Source organism: Scyliorhinus canicula, chromosome 3, assembly GCF_902713615.1.
Source record: "Scyliorhinus canicula chromosome 3, sScyCan1.1, whole genome shotgun sequence".
Taxonomy (NCBI): Eukaryota; Metazoa; Chordata; class Chondrichthyes; order Carcharhiniformes; family Scyliorhinidae; genus Scyliorhinus; species Scyliorhinus canicula.
The window spans coordinates 38,006,269-38,021,326 of NC_052148.1; the positions used below are offsets into that span (position 1 = coordinate 38,006,269).

Consider the following 15,058-nt stretch of genomic DNA (forward strand, 5'->3'; position numbering starts at 1 on the left):
TCCTCTTGCCTTGCATGCCCGCAGCCTGTGATCTGGCGCCAAAAGCATGTATGTACAGGGGGCATGATGTCAAGTGTATGTGCAAACTGCTTATTTTTGCCACTGATGGTTGGAAGGCTGCGCACAGCCTTATTTCGTGCTCATTGAAAAGCTGGTAGCGACTTTCCGGGGATAGCACTCATCTCGGGACGCCTGCTAAGGGGCCTCTTGCCAGGAGAGAAATTTAGGAGTTAGTAGTAAGACACCAGCTAGGAAGTTAGTACTGGCTGACTTCCGGGTGCGGCTATGACTAGCTAAGTCGCACACTTGGAAGCTCCTGCGACAAAGGTGTTTTCGGGCCAACTGGAGGGCCCCAAAGGTGCAGTAAAGACGAATCCCGGTGGGGGAAGGTCCCCTGAGGAGAACTAGACCGATTTTATGGTCGGTACCCGGAGTGGAGCGGCAAGAAAAACGGCAGCAGCTCCCCAAAAAAAGCGGGGGAAGAAAATCAAAATGGCGGCCGGCGGCGCACCGGAGGAATGGAAGAAATGGGCGGAGGAGCAGCAGGCCGCTCTCCTCCGTTTTTTCACGGAGATGAAAGTGGAGCTCTTAGAGTCCATGAACGCGACGGCCACCAGGTTGGTGGGAGCCCAGGCGATCCAAGAGGCGTCGATTAAAGAGCTGCAGCAGGAGATGACCGCGAGGGAGGAGGAGGCCACAGTCATCGGGGCAAAGGTGGAGGTGCACGAGGCACTCCACATGAAGTGGCAGAGCCGCTTCGAGGAGCTGGACACTCGGATGAGGAGGAAAAATTTGAGGATCCTGGGCCTGGAAGAAGGCCTGGAGGGGTCGGATCTCCCGGGATATGTGGCGGAGATGTTGAGCTCCCTGATGGGGGAAGGGGCCGGTCCGGCACCCCTGGAACTGGAAGAGGCGTACCGGGTCATGGCCAGGAGGCCTAGGGCAAACGAGCCCCCGAGGGCGGTGCTGGTGCGGTTCCAGCGGCTAAGTGATCGAGAGAAAGTCCTGAGGTGGGCAAAAAGGGAGAAAAGCAGCAAGTGGCAGAACTCGACGGTAAGGGTGTACCAGGACTGGAGTGCGGAGGTGGCAAAGCGGCGGGCCCGGTACAACCGGACAAAGGCGGTGCTACACGCGAAAAAGATCAAATTTGGAATGCTGCAGCCGGCGCGCTTGTGGGTCACCTACAAGGACCAACATCATTATTTCGAGTCCCCAGAGGAGGCCTGGGCCTTTGTACAAGAGGAAAAGTTGGACACGAACTAAAACCTGGGAGCACCGGCGGTCGTAGCCGCCTGGGGACTCTTGATTGAGCAAGTGGCCCTTTTCTTTTTCAGGCCAGGTCGGAACTGGGTAACAGTTTCGTGGATTGTTTGGGGTGTTTTTTCTCGAACGGTTGACTTTTCTGAATATCTTGAAGGTTCCGAGTTGTTGGGTGTTTCTGTATATTTGAACTGTTGAAATCTCTATTGTGGGTCGTTGGCTTCTTATGGGGTGTTTCTTCCCGTTTCCAATTTCCCTTAGTTATTTACCCCTTTTACCCTTTTCCTTTGGGTGCTTGGGGGTTTTTTTTTTGTTCTTTCTTTCTTTTCGGGTTATGGTTATCTGCGGTTATTTATACTGTTTGATGGAGGGTGATGGTTGAGCACACTGTTAGTTAATAGCTAGTTAATTATTTTGTTATTTAAGTATGTAGTTAAGTATTTATGTATTTATTTGCCATTAGGTAGATATATCGTTAAGTTGGGGAGACGGGACGGGGGGGGAGCGGGTTGATTATGCGGGTCTTTCTCTGGGGTTTTAAGGGGATCTTTCACGGGCGCAGATGGGGTGAACCGGGAGGAGTCGGAATGTGGCAGGAGCAGCCGGGTCAGCGGAGACCAGCTGACTCTCGGGAGTACGATGTTGGGTACATCGCGGCTAGGAGGGGTCCTAGCCGGGGGGGGAAGGGGGGGGGGCTGGGGGGGGGACACCGGGTTGCTGCTGGAAAGACCAGGGACGAAAAGGGGAGAGCCGGGGGGGTGGGGGGGGGGGGGCCATCGCTATGGGAAGCGGGTCAGAAAAGGAGGGATGACCCGGGGCGAGCAAGGGACAAGACATGGCTAATCGACAGGGAGTAGGGACGGGTCGCTCAGCGATCCGATTGATCACGTGGAACGTAAGGGGGCTGAATGGGCCGGTTAAAAGATCAAGGGTCTTCTCACACCTGAAGGGACTGAAGGCTGATGTAGCAATGCTGCAGGAGACTCATTTGAGGGTAGCAGATCAGGTCCGCCTGAGAAGGGGGTGGGTGGGACAGGTGTTCCACTCAGGCTTGGATATCAAGAACCGGGGGGTGGCGATTTTGGTGGGAAAGAGGGTGTCGTTTGTGGCAGCAGAGGTGGTGGCAGATAAGGAGGGCAGGTATGTGATGGTGAGGGGTAGGTTGCAGGGAGAGAATGTGGTACTGGTAAATGTGTATGCCCCGAACTGGGACGACGCGGGTTTTATGAGGCGCCTGCTGGGCCTCATCCCGGGACTGGAGGCAGGGGGCCTGATCATGGGAGGGGACTTTAATATGGTGTTAGACCCTGGGCTGGATAGATAGAGCTCCAGGACGAATAGGAGGCCGGCAGCGGCGTTAAGGGGGTTCATGGAGCAGATGGGAGGGGTAGACCCATGGAGATTTGGTAGGCCTAGGGCGAGGGAGTATTCTTTTTTCTCCCACGTCCACAGAGTGTACTCTAGGATCGATTTTTTCGTATTGAACAGGGGGCTGATACCGAGAGTGCAGGACACGGAGTACTCGGCCATTGCGATATCGGACCATGCACCACATTGGGTGGACGTGGACATGGGGGAGGCGCGGGATCAACGCCCGTTGTGGCGCCTGGATGTAGGGCTGTTGGCGGACGAAGAGGTGTGCAGAAGGGTGAGAACGGGCATTGAGAACTATCTGGGTACGAATGACACAGGTGAGGTGCAGGTGGGGACGGTCTGGGAGGCCTTGAAAGCAGTGATTAGAGGAGAGCTGATCTCCATAAGGGCACACAGAGAGAGGAAGGAGAGGCAGGAAAGGGAGAGGCTGGTGGGGGAGCTCCTAGAAGTAGATAGGAAATATGCGGCGGCACCAGAGGAGGGGCTATTAAGGGAGCGGCGTAGCTTGCAGGCCAGGTTCGACCTACTGACCACTAGGAAGGCGGAAATGCAGTGGAGAAGGGCGCAGGGTGCGGCGTATGAGTACGGGGAAAAGGCGAGCAGGATGCTGGCACACCAGCTTCGTAAGCGAGATGCAGCCAGAGAGATTGGGGGAGTGAGAGAGAGGGGTGGGGACGTAGTGCAGAAGGGGCAAGAGGTGAATAGGGTCTTTAGGGACTTCTATAGGGAATTGTATAGGTCTGAACCGCCGAAGAGGAGAGGGGGAATGAAGAACTTTCTCGACAAATTGGGGTTCCCAAAGGTACAGGAGGAGCTGGTAGAAGGGTTGGGGGCGCCGATAGAGCTGCAGGAGCTAATTAAAGGGATAGGCCAGATGCAGGCGGGGAAGGCGCCGGGGCCGGATGGGTTCCCGGTGGAGTTTTACAGGAAATTTGTGGACTTGGTGGGTCCAGTGCTGGTGAGAGCCTTTAATGAGGCGCGCGAGGGGGGGTTCTGCCCCCAACAATGTCGCAGGCCCTGGTCTCCTTAATTTTGAAGCGGGACAAGGACCCGGTCCAGTGCGGGTCCTACAGGCCCATCTCCCTCCTAAATGTTGACGCCAAGCTGTTAGCAAAGGTCCTGGAAACCAGGATAGAGGACTGTGTGCCAGGGGTAGTCCATGAAGACCAGACGGGGTTCGTGAAGGGACGCCAACTTAACACAAATGTCCGGAGATTGTTAAATGTGATTATGATGCCAGCAGTGGAGGGGGAGGCTGAGATAGTGGTAGCGCTGGACGCGGAGAAGGCATTTGACAGGGTGGAGTGGGAATACTTGTGGGAGACGTTGGAACGGTTTGGGTTTGGGGAGGGATTTATCAAGTGGGTAAAACTGCTCTATTCAGCTCCGATGGCAAGTGTGGTAACAAACGGGAGGAGGTCAGAATATTTTGGGCTCCATCGAGGTACTAGGCAGGGATGTCCCCTATCTCCCTTAATCTTTGCATTAGCGATTGAGCCGCTGGCGATGGCACTGAGGGGTTCAGGGGGGTGGAGAGGACTGACAAGGGGAGGGGAGGAACATCGGGTCTCGCTTTATGCGGATGATTTGTTGTTGTATGTGGCAGACCTGGAGGGGGGAATGCCGGAGGTAATGGGGATACTAGCGGAGTTCGGGGACTTTTCGGGGTATAAATTAAATCTGGGGAAAAGTGAGGTCTTTGTAATACACCCGGGAGACCAAGGGGAGGGAATTGGGAGGCTCCCCTTCAAAAGAGCAGTTAAAAGTTTTAGGTACTTGGGGGTGCAGGTGGCAAAGAACTGGGGGACCCTCCACAAGTTGAACTTTTCCAGACTGGTGGAACAGATGGAGGAGGAGTTTAAGAGGTGGGACATGGTGCCGCTGTCGCTGGCAGGGAGGGTGCAGTCAGTTAAAATGACGGTCCTCCCGAGGTTCTTGTTTTTGTTCCAGTGTCTGCCCATCTTCCTCCCCAGGGCCTTTTTCAAGAAGGTAACGAGTAGTATCATGGGGTATGTGTGGGCACATGGCACCCCGAGAGTTAGAAGGGTCTTTTTGGAGCGGAGTAGGGATAGTGGAGGGCTGGCGTTACCCAACCTTTCAGGATATTACTGGGCGGCAAATACATCGATGGTACGAAAGTGGATGATGGAAGGGGAGGGGGCAGCCTGGAAGCGCATGGAGAGGGCGTCCTGCGGCAACATAAGCTTAGGGGCACTGGTAACGGCACCATGGCCGCTCCCTCCCACGAGGTATACCACGAGTCCGGTGGTGGCGGCCACCCTCAAGATCTGGGGGCAGTGGAGGCGACACAGGGGGGAAGTGGGAGGTCTGATAGGGGCACCACTAAGAGGGAACCACAGATTTGCGCCGGGAAATACAGGAGGGGGATTCCAGAGCTGGCAGAGGGCGGGTATTAGACAACTGAGGGACTTGTTTATAGAGGGGAGGTTTGCGAGCTTGGGAGAGCTGGAGGAGAAATTTGGGCTCCCCCCGGGGAACACGTTCAGGTACCTCCAAGTGAAGGCATTTGCCAGACGACAGGTAGAGGGGTTCCCCGCGCTTCCCGACAGGGGGGTGAGTGATAGGGTGCTATCAGGGGTCTGGGTCGGGGAGGGGAAGATCTCGGACATCTATAAGATTATGCAGGAGGTGGAGGAGGTACCAGTAGTGGAGCTGAAAGATAAGTGGGAGTTAGAGCTGGGGGAACAGATAGAGGACGGGACATGGGCAGACGCCCTGGAGAGGGTCAACTCGTCGTCGTCATGTGCGAGACTAAGTCTCATTCAATTTAAGGTACTGCATAGAGCCCACATGACGGGGACAAGGATGAGTCGGTTTTTCGGGGGTGAAGACAGGTGTATTAGATGTTCGGGAAGCCCTGCGAATCATGCACATATGTTTTGGGCATGTCCGGCACTGGAGGAGTTCTGGAAGGGGGTGGCAGGGACGGTGTCGAGAGTGGTGGGGTCCAGGGTCAAGCCAGGATGGGGACTTGCGATCTTCGGGGTTGGGGTGGAACCGGGGGTACAGGAGGCGAGGGAGGCTGGAATACTAGCCTTTGCGTCCTTGGTGGCTCGGAGGAGGATCTTGATTCAGTGGAGGGACGAAAGGCCTCCGAGTGTTAACACCTGGTTAAACGACATGGCAAACTTCATCCAATTGGAAAGGATCAAATTCGCCCTGAGAGGGTCGGTGCAGGGGTTTTTCAGGCGATGGCAACCCTTCCTAGACCTCTTAGATCAGAGATAGAAACTGAGGCCGTGACAGCAGCAACCCGGGAGGGGAGGGGAGGGCGGGAGGGGGGGGGGGGAGGGGGGACAACGACGAAGGAAGTACGGTAGCGGTGGTGGCACGGGCAAGGCCTGCCCGAGGACACGGCCAGAAATGATAAGTTGGTCCGACTGCCGGTTTGCCGGCGGGGGGGGGGGGGGGGGGGGGAGACGCGCGAGTAGGGGGGGGGGGGGGACTTCTTTGTTAAGTAGGGGGGTTTGACTTTGTTTTGTTATAATTTAAATGTAAATGTAGGGGGGGTTAAAATGTTTGTATTTTGAAAAATTTCTTCAATAAAAATTATTTAAAAAAAAAAAAGAAAAGCTGGTAGCGTTCGTTGGGTGCATCGCCGGCGGCCATTCCTCGCAGCAGCGTCGCAACCGATCATTCCGCCACCTTCCCGACACCTATCCACGGCCCCTTTGAAAAACCCTGCATTAGAAGCTAGGATGAGGTATATTTTTAAGACCGCGTTGGATAACAAAAGAGTCAACGGTTGTAGGGGGTAGGCATAAAGTAGCGTTGAGGACACAATCAGATCAGCCATGATCTTATCAATTGGAGGAGCAGGCTAGAGGGGCTGAATGGTCTACTCCTCTTCTGAATTCATATTTTTTTTGTGTGTATATTCATATATGTTTGTATATTCCCTGAAGAGCTTTTACAATGTTGCATTTGATTCTTTATCCCCAATCACTTTAAAATCTGTGTGCTCTTCGTTCTCAACCCTTCTGAAAATTTAATGGTATTCGCCATTAATTATGTCTCAACACTTCATGATACGGAGCATCTTCATCAAATCTCCTTTCAACCTCCTCTTCACTGAGCTGAACATCCCCAGCTTCACCGATCGATCCACATAACTGAAACTTCTCATCCATGGAAGCATTCTCGTGAATCTTTCCTTCACCCTCTCTGAACCCTTCGCATCCCAAGTGCGGTGTACTCCAGTAGAGGCAGACTTGGTGTTTTATAAAGGTTCATCATAATTTTCTTGTTTTTGTACTCCCATTGATGTTTACAGCATGGAAACAGGCCCTTCGGCCCAGCTCGTCCATGCCTCCATTTATAAAGCCCAGGGAACCAGATGGTTTTTTTTTTAAAAAACCACTTTCTCAACCTGCCCTACTACCCAGGTCTCCCTGTTCCTGAACCACCTTTGGAATTGTACCCTTCGGTTTTTATTACCTCCCATCGTTCTTCCTACCAAATCACTCTGCACTGCTCTGCATTAAATTTAATCTTCCATTCTTCGGTCCATTCCACCAGCCTATGCCCTCTTGAAGTTGATCACTATGTTCCTCACAGTTCACAATACTTCCAAGTTCACAGTCATCTGCAAATTCTGAAAGTGTGCTCAGAAGTCTAAGCCACTCCATATACATCAAGAAAAGCGACAGTCCTACTGCTAAGCATTGGTGAATTTCACTGTATGCCTTGCAGTCCTAAAACTATGAACACATTCATTCTAAAATTCAACAACCACAAAGTTACACGGTGCTGCAAAATTATACATGCCTTCGTGGCCTGTCCCACAATACTCGCGTTGAGCGTTTCCAGCATTTAGCATCTTTATTCCATGATTCACTTCTTGTTTCCCTATCCTGTACCTTTGGAATGTTGTTGGACACCAAAATAGATTACTGTTGTACCCTTCATTTGGGCACTGTATCATCATTTGGGACTTGATAAAACAAGATTGTATGTCAGATATATCGTATTTGGTAATGTCTTTGCTTGATATTATGAAATGTGACATTAATCATTAATCTAAAATCAGGAGAAGAGGATAAAAGCAAATAAAGTCCCATCTGCACCAAAGATTCTTTTGGTGGCCACTATGAGCTTAGTACCATCTTTGTACAGTGCAATATTCTTCATATATATTCTATTTTCATTATTAAACCCAAAACCAAGAATATAATATGCAATTAAAGGAATTAAACTTGGAAAATTAATACTTAGAATAAGTACAAAAACTGATCATGAAAAGTATTTTTTGCCTCTAAAAGCAACAGCTGGGAGGTAGAAATGCAGAGTTGAGGATCCAGTATATTTTACATTTGAAATTTCAATCTCCTGCAGGACAGCTGTTTCATTATTCATTTATTTTGTCAGATTGGAATTTTAACAATTTGGCGCCAACAGTGAATAATGTTAAACTGAATTTAAATTTGATGTGAATGTGTACTTTCCAGATCCTGTTACAGGCCAGCAACAGAAACATCCCCACAAAAATTAAACATCTTAAAGAGTTCATCCAACATTGATTTTCACTAATTTACAATCCAAGAGATCAACATACACACCACAGCAGCTTTCACACAAAGTAAAAGAGAGGTGTTAGCTCATATGACATACTTAAACTCTCCAGGCCGCTGCTCCACTTTGTTTCTCGATGCATATCCATCATCTTCACTCTAATTTCAAAGCAAGAATAAAAACAATTGCTAACAACAGCTATGTTCACAGTAGGCAAAACAAAATATGCTACACCCACATTATGCATTTAAATCAACTTTAGGTCAGAACGAGTATGTGCCTGATTAATCTGAGCTCTCAACAAAGTGACTTAATGTCGAGTTGGTGTACAATGGTCTGGAGAGGGTAGAGTACAATAGAATGTGAATATTCCTAATCATAGTAGCTGTTAACAGTAATAATTGTATTATAGTTATAAATAACAACTAATAATTCAAACTACTGTGTATAGGGATCAAAATAATCCAGCGCACACTGCTGTTAATGTTATTTCTGGAGGCACAATTACATGGTATTGGATGAATATTTGAATACATTTTCACGATATTTTCCAGGGTTTAGCTATGCTCATTTCAGGAGGCCCAGGGATGATTGGTCGCACCCAACAAGGAGTTAAAGTAGGCTAAATCTCCCCAATTAAATATTTCAATATAAAATTGTAAATAAATACCCAACAAGATCCTTGCCCGTCTGTTGGAAAGGTTCGTTTATTTGGCAGGCTCAAGTGCTAACAATCACATGCTTAGAGAGAAAAGTTATTTTAAGAGTTCATTGCACTGTTAGGTGCAATATTGAATATAACTACTCACACTTGATGACCAAAATTGATGTTAATTCTTAGTCCTTACTTAACACCTTCATGTTTGCCATCCATACCACTGTTAAAATTAGAAAATTGTACAAGTCTTTGCAAGTTTCAAATTGATTAATACGTCACTTCAAAATTGTGCTTTTCACTTCAATATGAAAGCAGATTATACTGGAGTCAAATTACTGAATCAATTGGACAATAGCAATGTTGCTGTAGTTAGGAAATTGAATAAAAAGTGCAACCAATTCACACATCTCCCAAGATGTCGTATATATACACACATTTGCTCTGACAATCAGAAAGGAACAGCTGTTTGGGTCTATCCATTCCCATAGTAGCAACTTTAGCAAATAGCAAAAACTACCTTTGCTACAGATACATCTGTCTAAATCCTACAGTAACATATTTAGTTGGATAGACACAGTTTGGTCTGTACACTGCATTGCCACTACAAAGCTGAAATATTATTTACAAGTAATCGCCCTGCCAAATATTGAAGTAACATGTAGCGAAAGGAGAACTGGAAACAATTCAAACTCCACAAACTAAATTCCTGGAGTTGATTTCACCTAAAAGTCAAAATTGCATAGTTAACTTTAAAAACACATGTTCATTTGAGGATAGAAATCCAATAAGAGGACCAAGCAATCAATCTGAGCTCAACATCAACTGAATGAACAACTTCGAATTCACAAAATAATCTGCCATTCTTCAACTACAAACTTATCAACCTGTAACTACAGGTACCAGATGACCGAATTTACTGATCCTGTTTATCTAAAATATGGGCTTGAATTTGCTGGAGCAGGCCACCTCACAGCAACTCAGTGAATACTTTAACCCTTCACCCTCCAGCTTACTATATTTTTTAAGTGTCAGTGCAACTTGATAACAGGGTCACTGGAACATCGGAGACCACCTGAACATCAGTTAAAGAGATGGGATGTGGTATGGCATGGTAGCGCAGTGGCTAGCACTGCTGCCTTACGCCGCTGAGGACCCAGCTTTGATCCCGGCCCCGGGTCACATTCTCCCCGTGTTTGCGTGGATCTCACCCCCACAATCCAAAGATGTGCAGGGTAGGTGGATTGGCCACGATAAATTAACCCTTAATTGGGAAAAAAAAGAAATGGGTACTCTAAATTTAAAACAAATAAAGAAAAAAAAAAAGAGGTGGGCTGTAGGACCCAATTCAGCTAAAGAATCGAGAAACGAATGAGAGCAAGAAATGGGCTGAATTAGAGTCAAATGATACACAAAGAAATAAGGAGATGGCACAGTGGTTAGCACTGCTGCCTCAACGCCAGGGACCTGGGTTCAACGTTGACCTTGGATGACTGGCATTCAAGGCTATGGGCCAAATGGGATTATGATTGGCACATCAGTTGCCTTTCAGGCGGCTGTGCGGACTCGATGGGCCTATTCTGCAAATCTGTGACTGTCTGTGGGGAGTTTGCACTTTCTCCTCGTGTCTGCGCTGATTTCCTCCGTGTGCTCTGGTTCCCTCCCACAAAGATGTGCAGGTTAGTTGGATTGACCGAGCTAAATTGCCCCTTTGTGTCCAAGGATGTGCAAGTTAGGTGGGGTTATTGGGATAGACGCAAGTGGGCCTGGGTCGTGTACTCTTTCAGTGGGTTGGCGCAGACTTGATGGGCCAAATGGCCTCCTTCTGCGCTGTAGCAATTCTATGATTCTATAAGAGGAGAGAAGGGAAAAGGAAAGGGAGGGGGAAGGAGGAGGGCAGCTTGAGCAGGAGGAGAAGAGAAGGAAAAGGTTTTTTTTAAAAACCTCTCGCTGCAAGAGTTTCCATAGCTTCAATTGTTCTCAAGGTTGACTTCAGGACCATAAATCATCCCATTCACAGTGCCCTTATGTCAAAAAAATAACAGCCCTAAATGTATGCAGCAGGATTCATTCATAGAGACATTTATGGACAAAATCCAGCAATTTCTTGACACTCACTGGGAGGTTGTTCGAGCGTTCTCATGTGCGATGCAAACAGTAGAGCAGCACAGATCATTCAGCAATTTGTGATATTCTCAGGTCACATTATATTTCACTACAAACCACTTTTAAAAATTAAACACATAAACAGTGGCAGCCACCAAGAACCTATTATTTTTCCAGTCATTTCTGGGTCCTCTTGTTTGGTAGCATAGAACATAAGAACATACGGTGCAGAATGAGGCCATTTGGCCCATCGAGTCTGCACCGACCCACTTAAGCCCTCACTTTCCACCCATCCCTATAACCCAATAACCCCTCCCTACTGTTTTGGACACTAAGGGCAATTGAGCATGGCCAGTCCACCTAACCTGCATGTCTTGGACCGTGGAGGAAACCGGAGCACCCAGAGGAGCCAACGCAGACATGGGGAGAACGTGCAGACTCCGCACAGACAGTGACCCAGCGGGGGAAATCGAAGCTGGGACCCTGGCGCTGAGAAGCCACAGTGCTATCCACTTGTGCTACCATACTGTCCGTAAGAGGAAGCATTTCCTGTTACTGGCAGGAGGGGATAATGACAGTATGACAAGTTAGTCATTGTAAACGTGGACATTAAGGGCGGCATGGTGGCGCAGTGGCTCGCATTGCTGCCTCACGGTGCCGAGGACCTGGGTTCGATCCTGGCTCCGGGTCACTGTCCATGTGGAGTTTGCACATTCTTCCCGTGTCTGCGTGAGTCTCACCCCCAGAACCCAAAGATGTGCAGGGTAGGTGTACTGGGCACACTTAACTGCCCTTAATTGAACAAATGAAAAATAAATTTTTCAAAAATGTAGAAGTGAATATTATAATAGCACTTGCTTAAAATGGAGACCGGGTTATCGGTGTGCTCTTTTCACCTGAAGACCAAACTCAGTGTGGCCTTTCTTGGTACACACACGGTGCTTTCTTCCACTCATAGAATCTATGCCATGGAGACAGGTCTTTCGGCCCAAACTGGTCCATGCCAACCAAAAATCTCATCTGAGCTAATCCCATTTGCCTGTAATGAATGGACATCCAATGTTGTTTCGATTGCTGGCAGATGTTGCAAGACTTCGGTCAAGCTGTCCTCCGATATTGTGAGAGTTCTACGCTTGCAACGAATGTGAGCTGGACTTTAGCTACCGAGGGAGGATACTGAGTCGGTAAATTTCCTGACTTCCTGGACCTGCCTCGGCAAAACATACCAAAATGCTCGGCGGAATGGCAGGTGCAGTGTAGAGTTGGGGCCATTAAACCCCAGAAGCAGATGGTAGGTAGCTAAGGGGGTGGGCAAGTGCCGAGGCAGGCTGGGTAGTAAGTCCGCCTTAGTTCTCTAGGACTTTGTCCCGGTTGTTTTAGCAAATTTTCGACCCTCCAGCCCTCTACCTTCAACCTCCTCATGGCCTTGCATACCCTCGATGCCCCATCCATAGCCACTCACCCCCATCCTCACATTATATATATTTGACAAACCTCCAGAGTCATGCGGACTTCAACTTCTAACCATTGTCTACATAGCTCTCACTCCTACGCTCTTAATGTTGTTTTTTTTGGGGGGGGGGGGGGGTTGCAGGAGTTGTGGATTCTCCGACTCAGGAAATTCATTCAAAGGTTTTAAACCTCAAGTGGTTAATCGCTTATTAACAACAAACAAATGTCGATTTAGATCCCACATCAGCTAATCCTTTGATAGATTCTATGAAACTGTCAATCGGACCCCTCCTGCTGTGAGAGTTGTAGCGTTTGAAATTCAGCCAACCATTCATAAGGGCATAATAACCCTTGGGAAAATGTAGACTAGCTCTGTTGAAACTGCATGCCCAGATGCAAATGCTTTTTTTCTGGCCCATACTGGTCAATCAAAGCATTCAACAGAGGATTTAACAATCAAAGCATTTAACTTTCGCTTGACTGCAGGCTGTTTCTAAAAGCTTGAAGAATGAGTCTTTTGAAGAAACTTCATATCATGACAATGACTTCATATCAATCCAGATAAATGTAAGGTGATGCGCTTGGGCAGGATAAACAAGGCAAGGGAATACATGATAAACAACAGGACCTTGGGAAGCACAAAGGATCAGCGGGTCTTGGTGTGCATGTATCCCTTAAGGTAGCAGGGCAGGAGGATAAAGTGGTTAAAAGGCATATGGTATACTTGCCTTTATTAGCTGAGGAAAAGAGTTTAAGAGCAGGGAGGTTATTGCTGGAATGTATAAAATAATCTTTATTGGTGTCACAAGTAGGCTTACATTAACAGTGCAATGAAGTTACTATGAAAATCCCCTAGTCACCACACTTTGGCGCCTGTTCGGGTACACGGATGGAGAATTCAAAATGTCCAATTCACCTAACAAGCACATTTTTTGTGGAGGAAACTGGAGTAATAATAATAATCATAGCTTATTATTAACAAGTAGGCTTCATTGAGGTTAAGGGTGTAAAGTCCCTAGTAGCCACATTCCGGCGCCCGTTTGGGGAGGCCGGTATGGGAATTGAACCCGCGCGCCTGGCCTTGTTCTGCCTTACAAGCCAGCTGTTTAGCCCACTGTGCTAAACCAGTCCCTAGTTGATACATTAGTTGAAGTCGTATAATTCCATAGAATCCCCTCCCGGCCCACTGTCCATGTTGACTTTGCACATTCTCCCAGTGTCTGCGTGGGTCTCACCCCACAAGCCAAAGATCTGCTGGGTAGGTGAATTGGCCACGCTAAATTGTCCCTTAATTGGAAGAAAAGAAAAAGAGAATTGGGTACTCAAAATTATTATTATTTTTTTTTAAATCCATAGAATCCCTACAGTGCAGGAGGCTGCCATTCCTCCAATCACAGATTCTACTTCTCCCATAGTACTGCTCCAGTTCCTCCAATCAAGTCTTCACCAATCCTCCAAAAGAGGATTAGATCACATAGCAAATTGGATATACAATTAGCTTGATGGTAGGAAGCAGAGGATAATCGTGGAAGGATGCTTGTCGGACTAGAGGCCTGTGACGAGTGGTGTGCCTTGGGTCAGTGCTGGGCCCATTGCTGTTTGTTATCTAAATCAATGATTTTGATGAGAATGTCCAAAGCATGATCAGTAAATCGCAGATGACACTACCATAGGTGGTATTGTAGACAGTGAGGAAGAAGAAGGATAGCAAGAAATGCAGCAGGATCTTGATCAACTGGGGAAGTGGGCTGAGAATTGGCAAATGTAGTTCAAGGCGGGCAAGTGTGAGGTGTTGCATTTTGGAAAGTCAAATCAAGGTAGAACTTTCACAGTGAATGGTAGGACCTGGGGGGAGTATCGTTGAACAGAGGAACCTTGGAGTTCAGGTGCACAGTTCTCTAAAGGTGGAGTCACAGTTAATTAGGGCAGTGAAGAAAGCTTTTGGCATTCTGGCCTTCCATCAGTCAGGACATTGAGTCTCGAAGTTGGGAAGTTATATTATAGTTGTGCAGAACATTGGTGAGGCCGCACCTGGAGTAGTGTGTTCAGTTTTGGTCGCCTTGCTATAGGAAAAATGATATTAAACTGGAGACAGTGTACAAAAATGTTGCCAAGACTCAAGGGACTGAGGTATAGAGAGAGGTTGGACAGGCTAGGACATTTTTTTCTTTGGAGCTTGGAGACTGAGGGGTAATCTTATAGAGGTGTGCAAGATAATGAGAGGCATGGATAGGATGAATGCACTCAGTCTTTTTCCCAGGGTTGGGGAATCGAGAATTAGAGGGCATAGGTTTAAGTAAAGAGGGGAAAGAATTAATGGGAACTCAAGGAGCAACTTTTTTTTTTTTTTTTTTACACAGATGGTGGTAAGTACGTGGAATGAGCTGCCGGATGGAGGAAGTGGTTGAGGTAGGGACATTGACAACATTTAAAAGGCATTTGGACAGATACATGGATAGGAAAGGTTGAGAGGGATATGGGCCAAATGGGGTTAGCTCAGATGAGATTTTTGGTTGGCATGGACCAGTTTGGGCCGAAAGATCTGTCTACGTGGCATAGATTCTATGAGTGGAAGAAAGCACTGTGTGTGTGTCCACACCCAATAATTATTCTGTTCAGTAACTGGATACTTCGAACTGATATTCCCAATAAACTGCCATAAACCAATTGAGATGAAAA

The 15,058-nt window shown here is 47.8% G+C and overlaps 1 protein-coding gene across 7 annotated transcripts in view; it reads right to left on the reverse strand.

Annotated features, from left to right (window-relative positions):
• Nucleotides 1-15,058, reverse strand: part of ctbp1 (C-terminal binding protein 1) — a 394,244-nt gene that overhangs the window by 182,565 nt on the left and 196,621 nt on the right. For 5 of the 7 annotated variants that reach the window (XM_038793324.1, XM_038793323.1, XM_038793327.1 and 2 more), the window contains exon 2: nt 8,266-8,324. The exons of the other annotated variants lie outside the window; for them this stretch is intronic. In XM_038793324.1, the coding sequence (XP_038649252.1) occupies nt 8,266-8,317 (52 nt within the window). In that variant the 5' untranslated portion in view covers nt 8,318-8,324. The remainder of the gene's footprint in view (nt 1-8,265; nt 8,325-15,058) is intronic. 7 annotated transcript variants of the gene reach the window in all.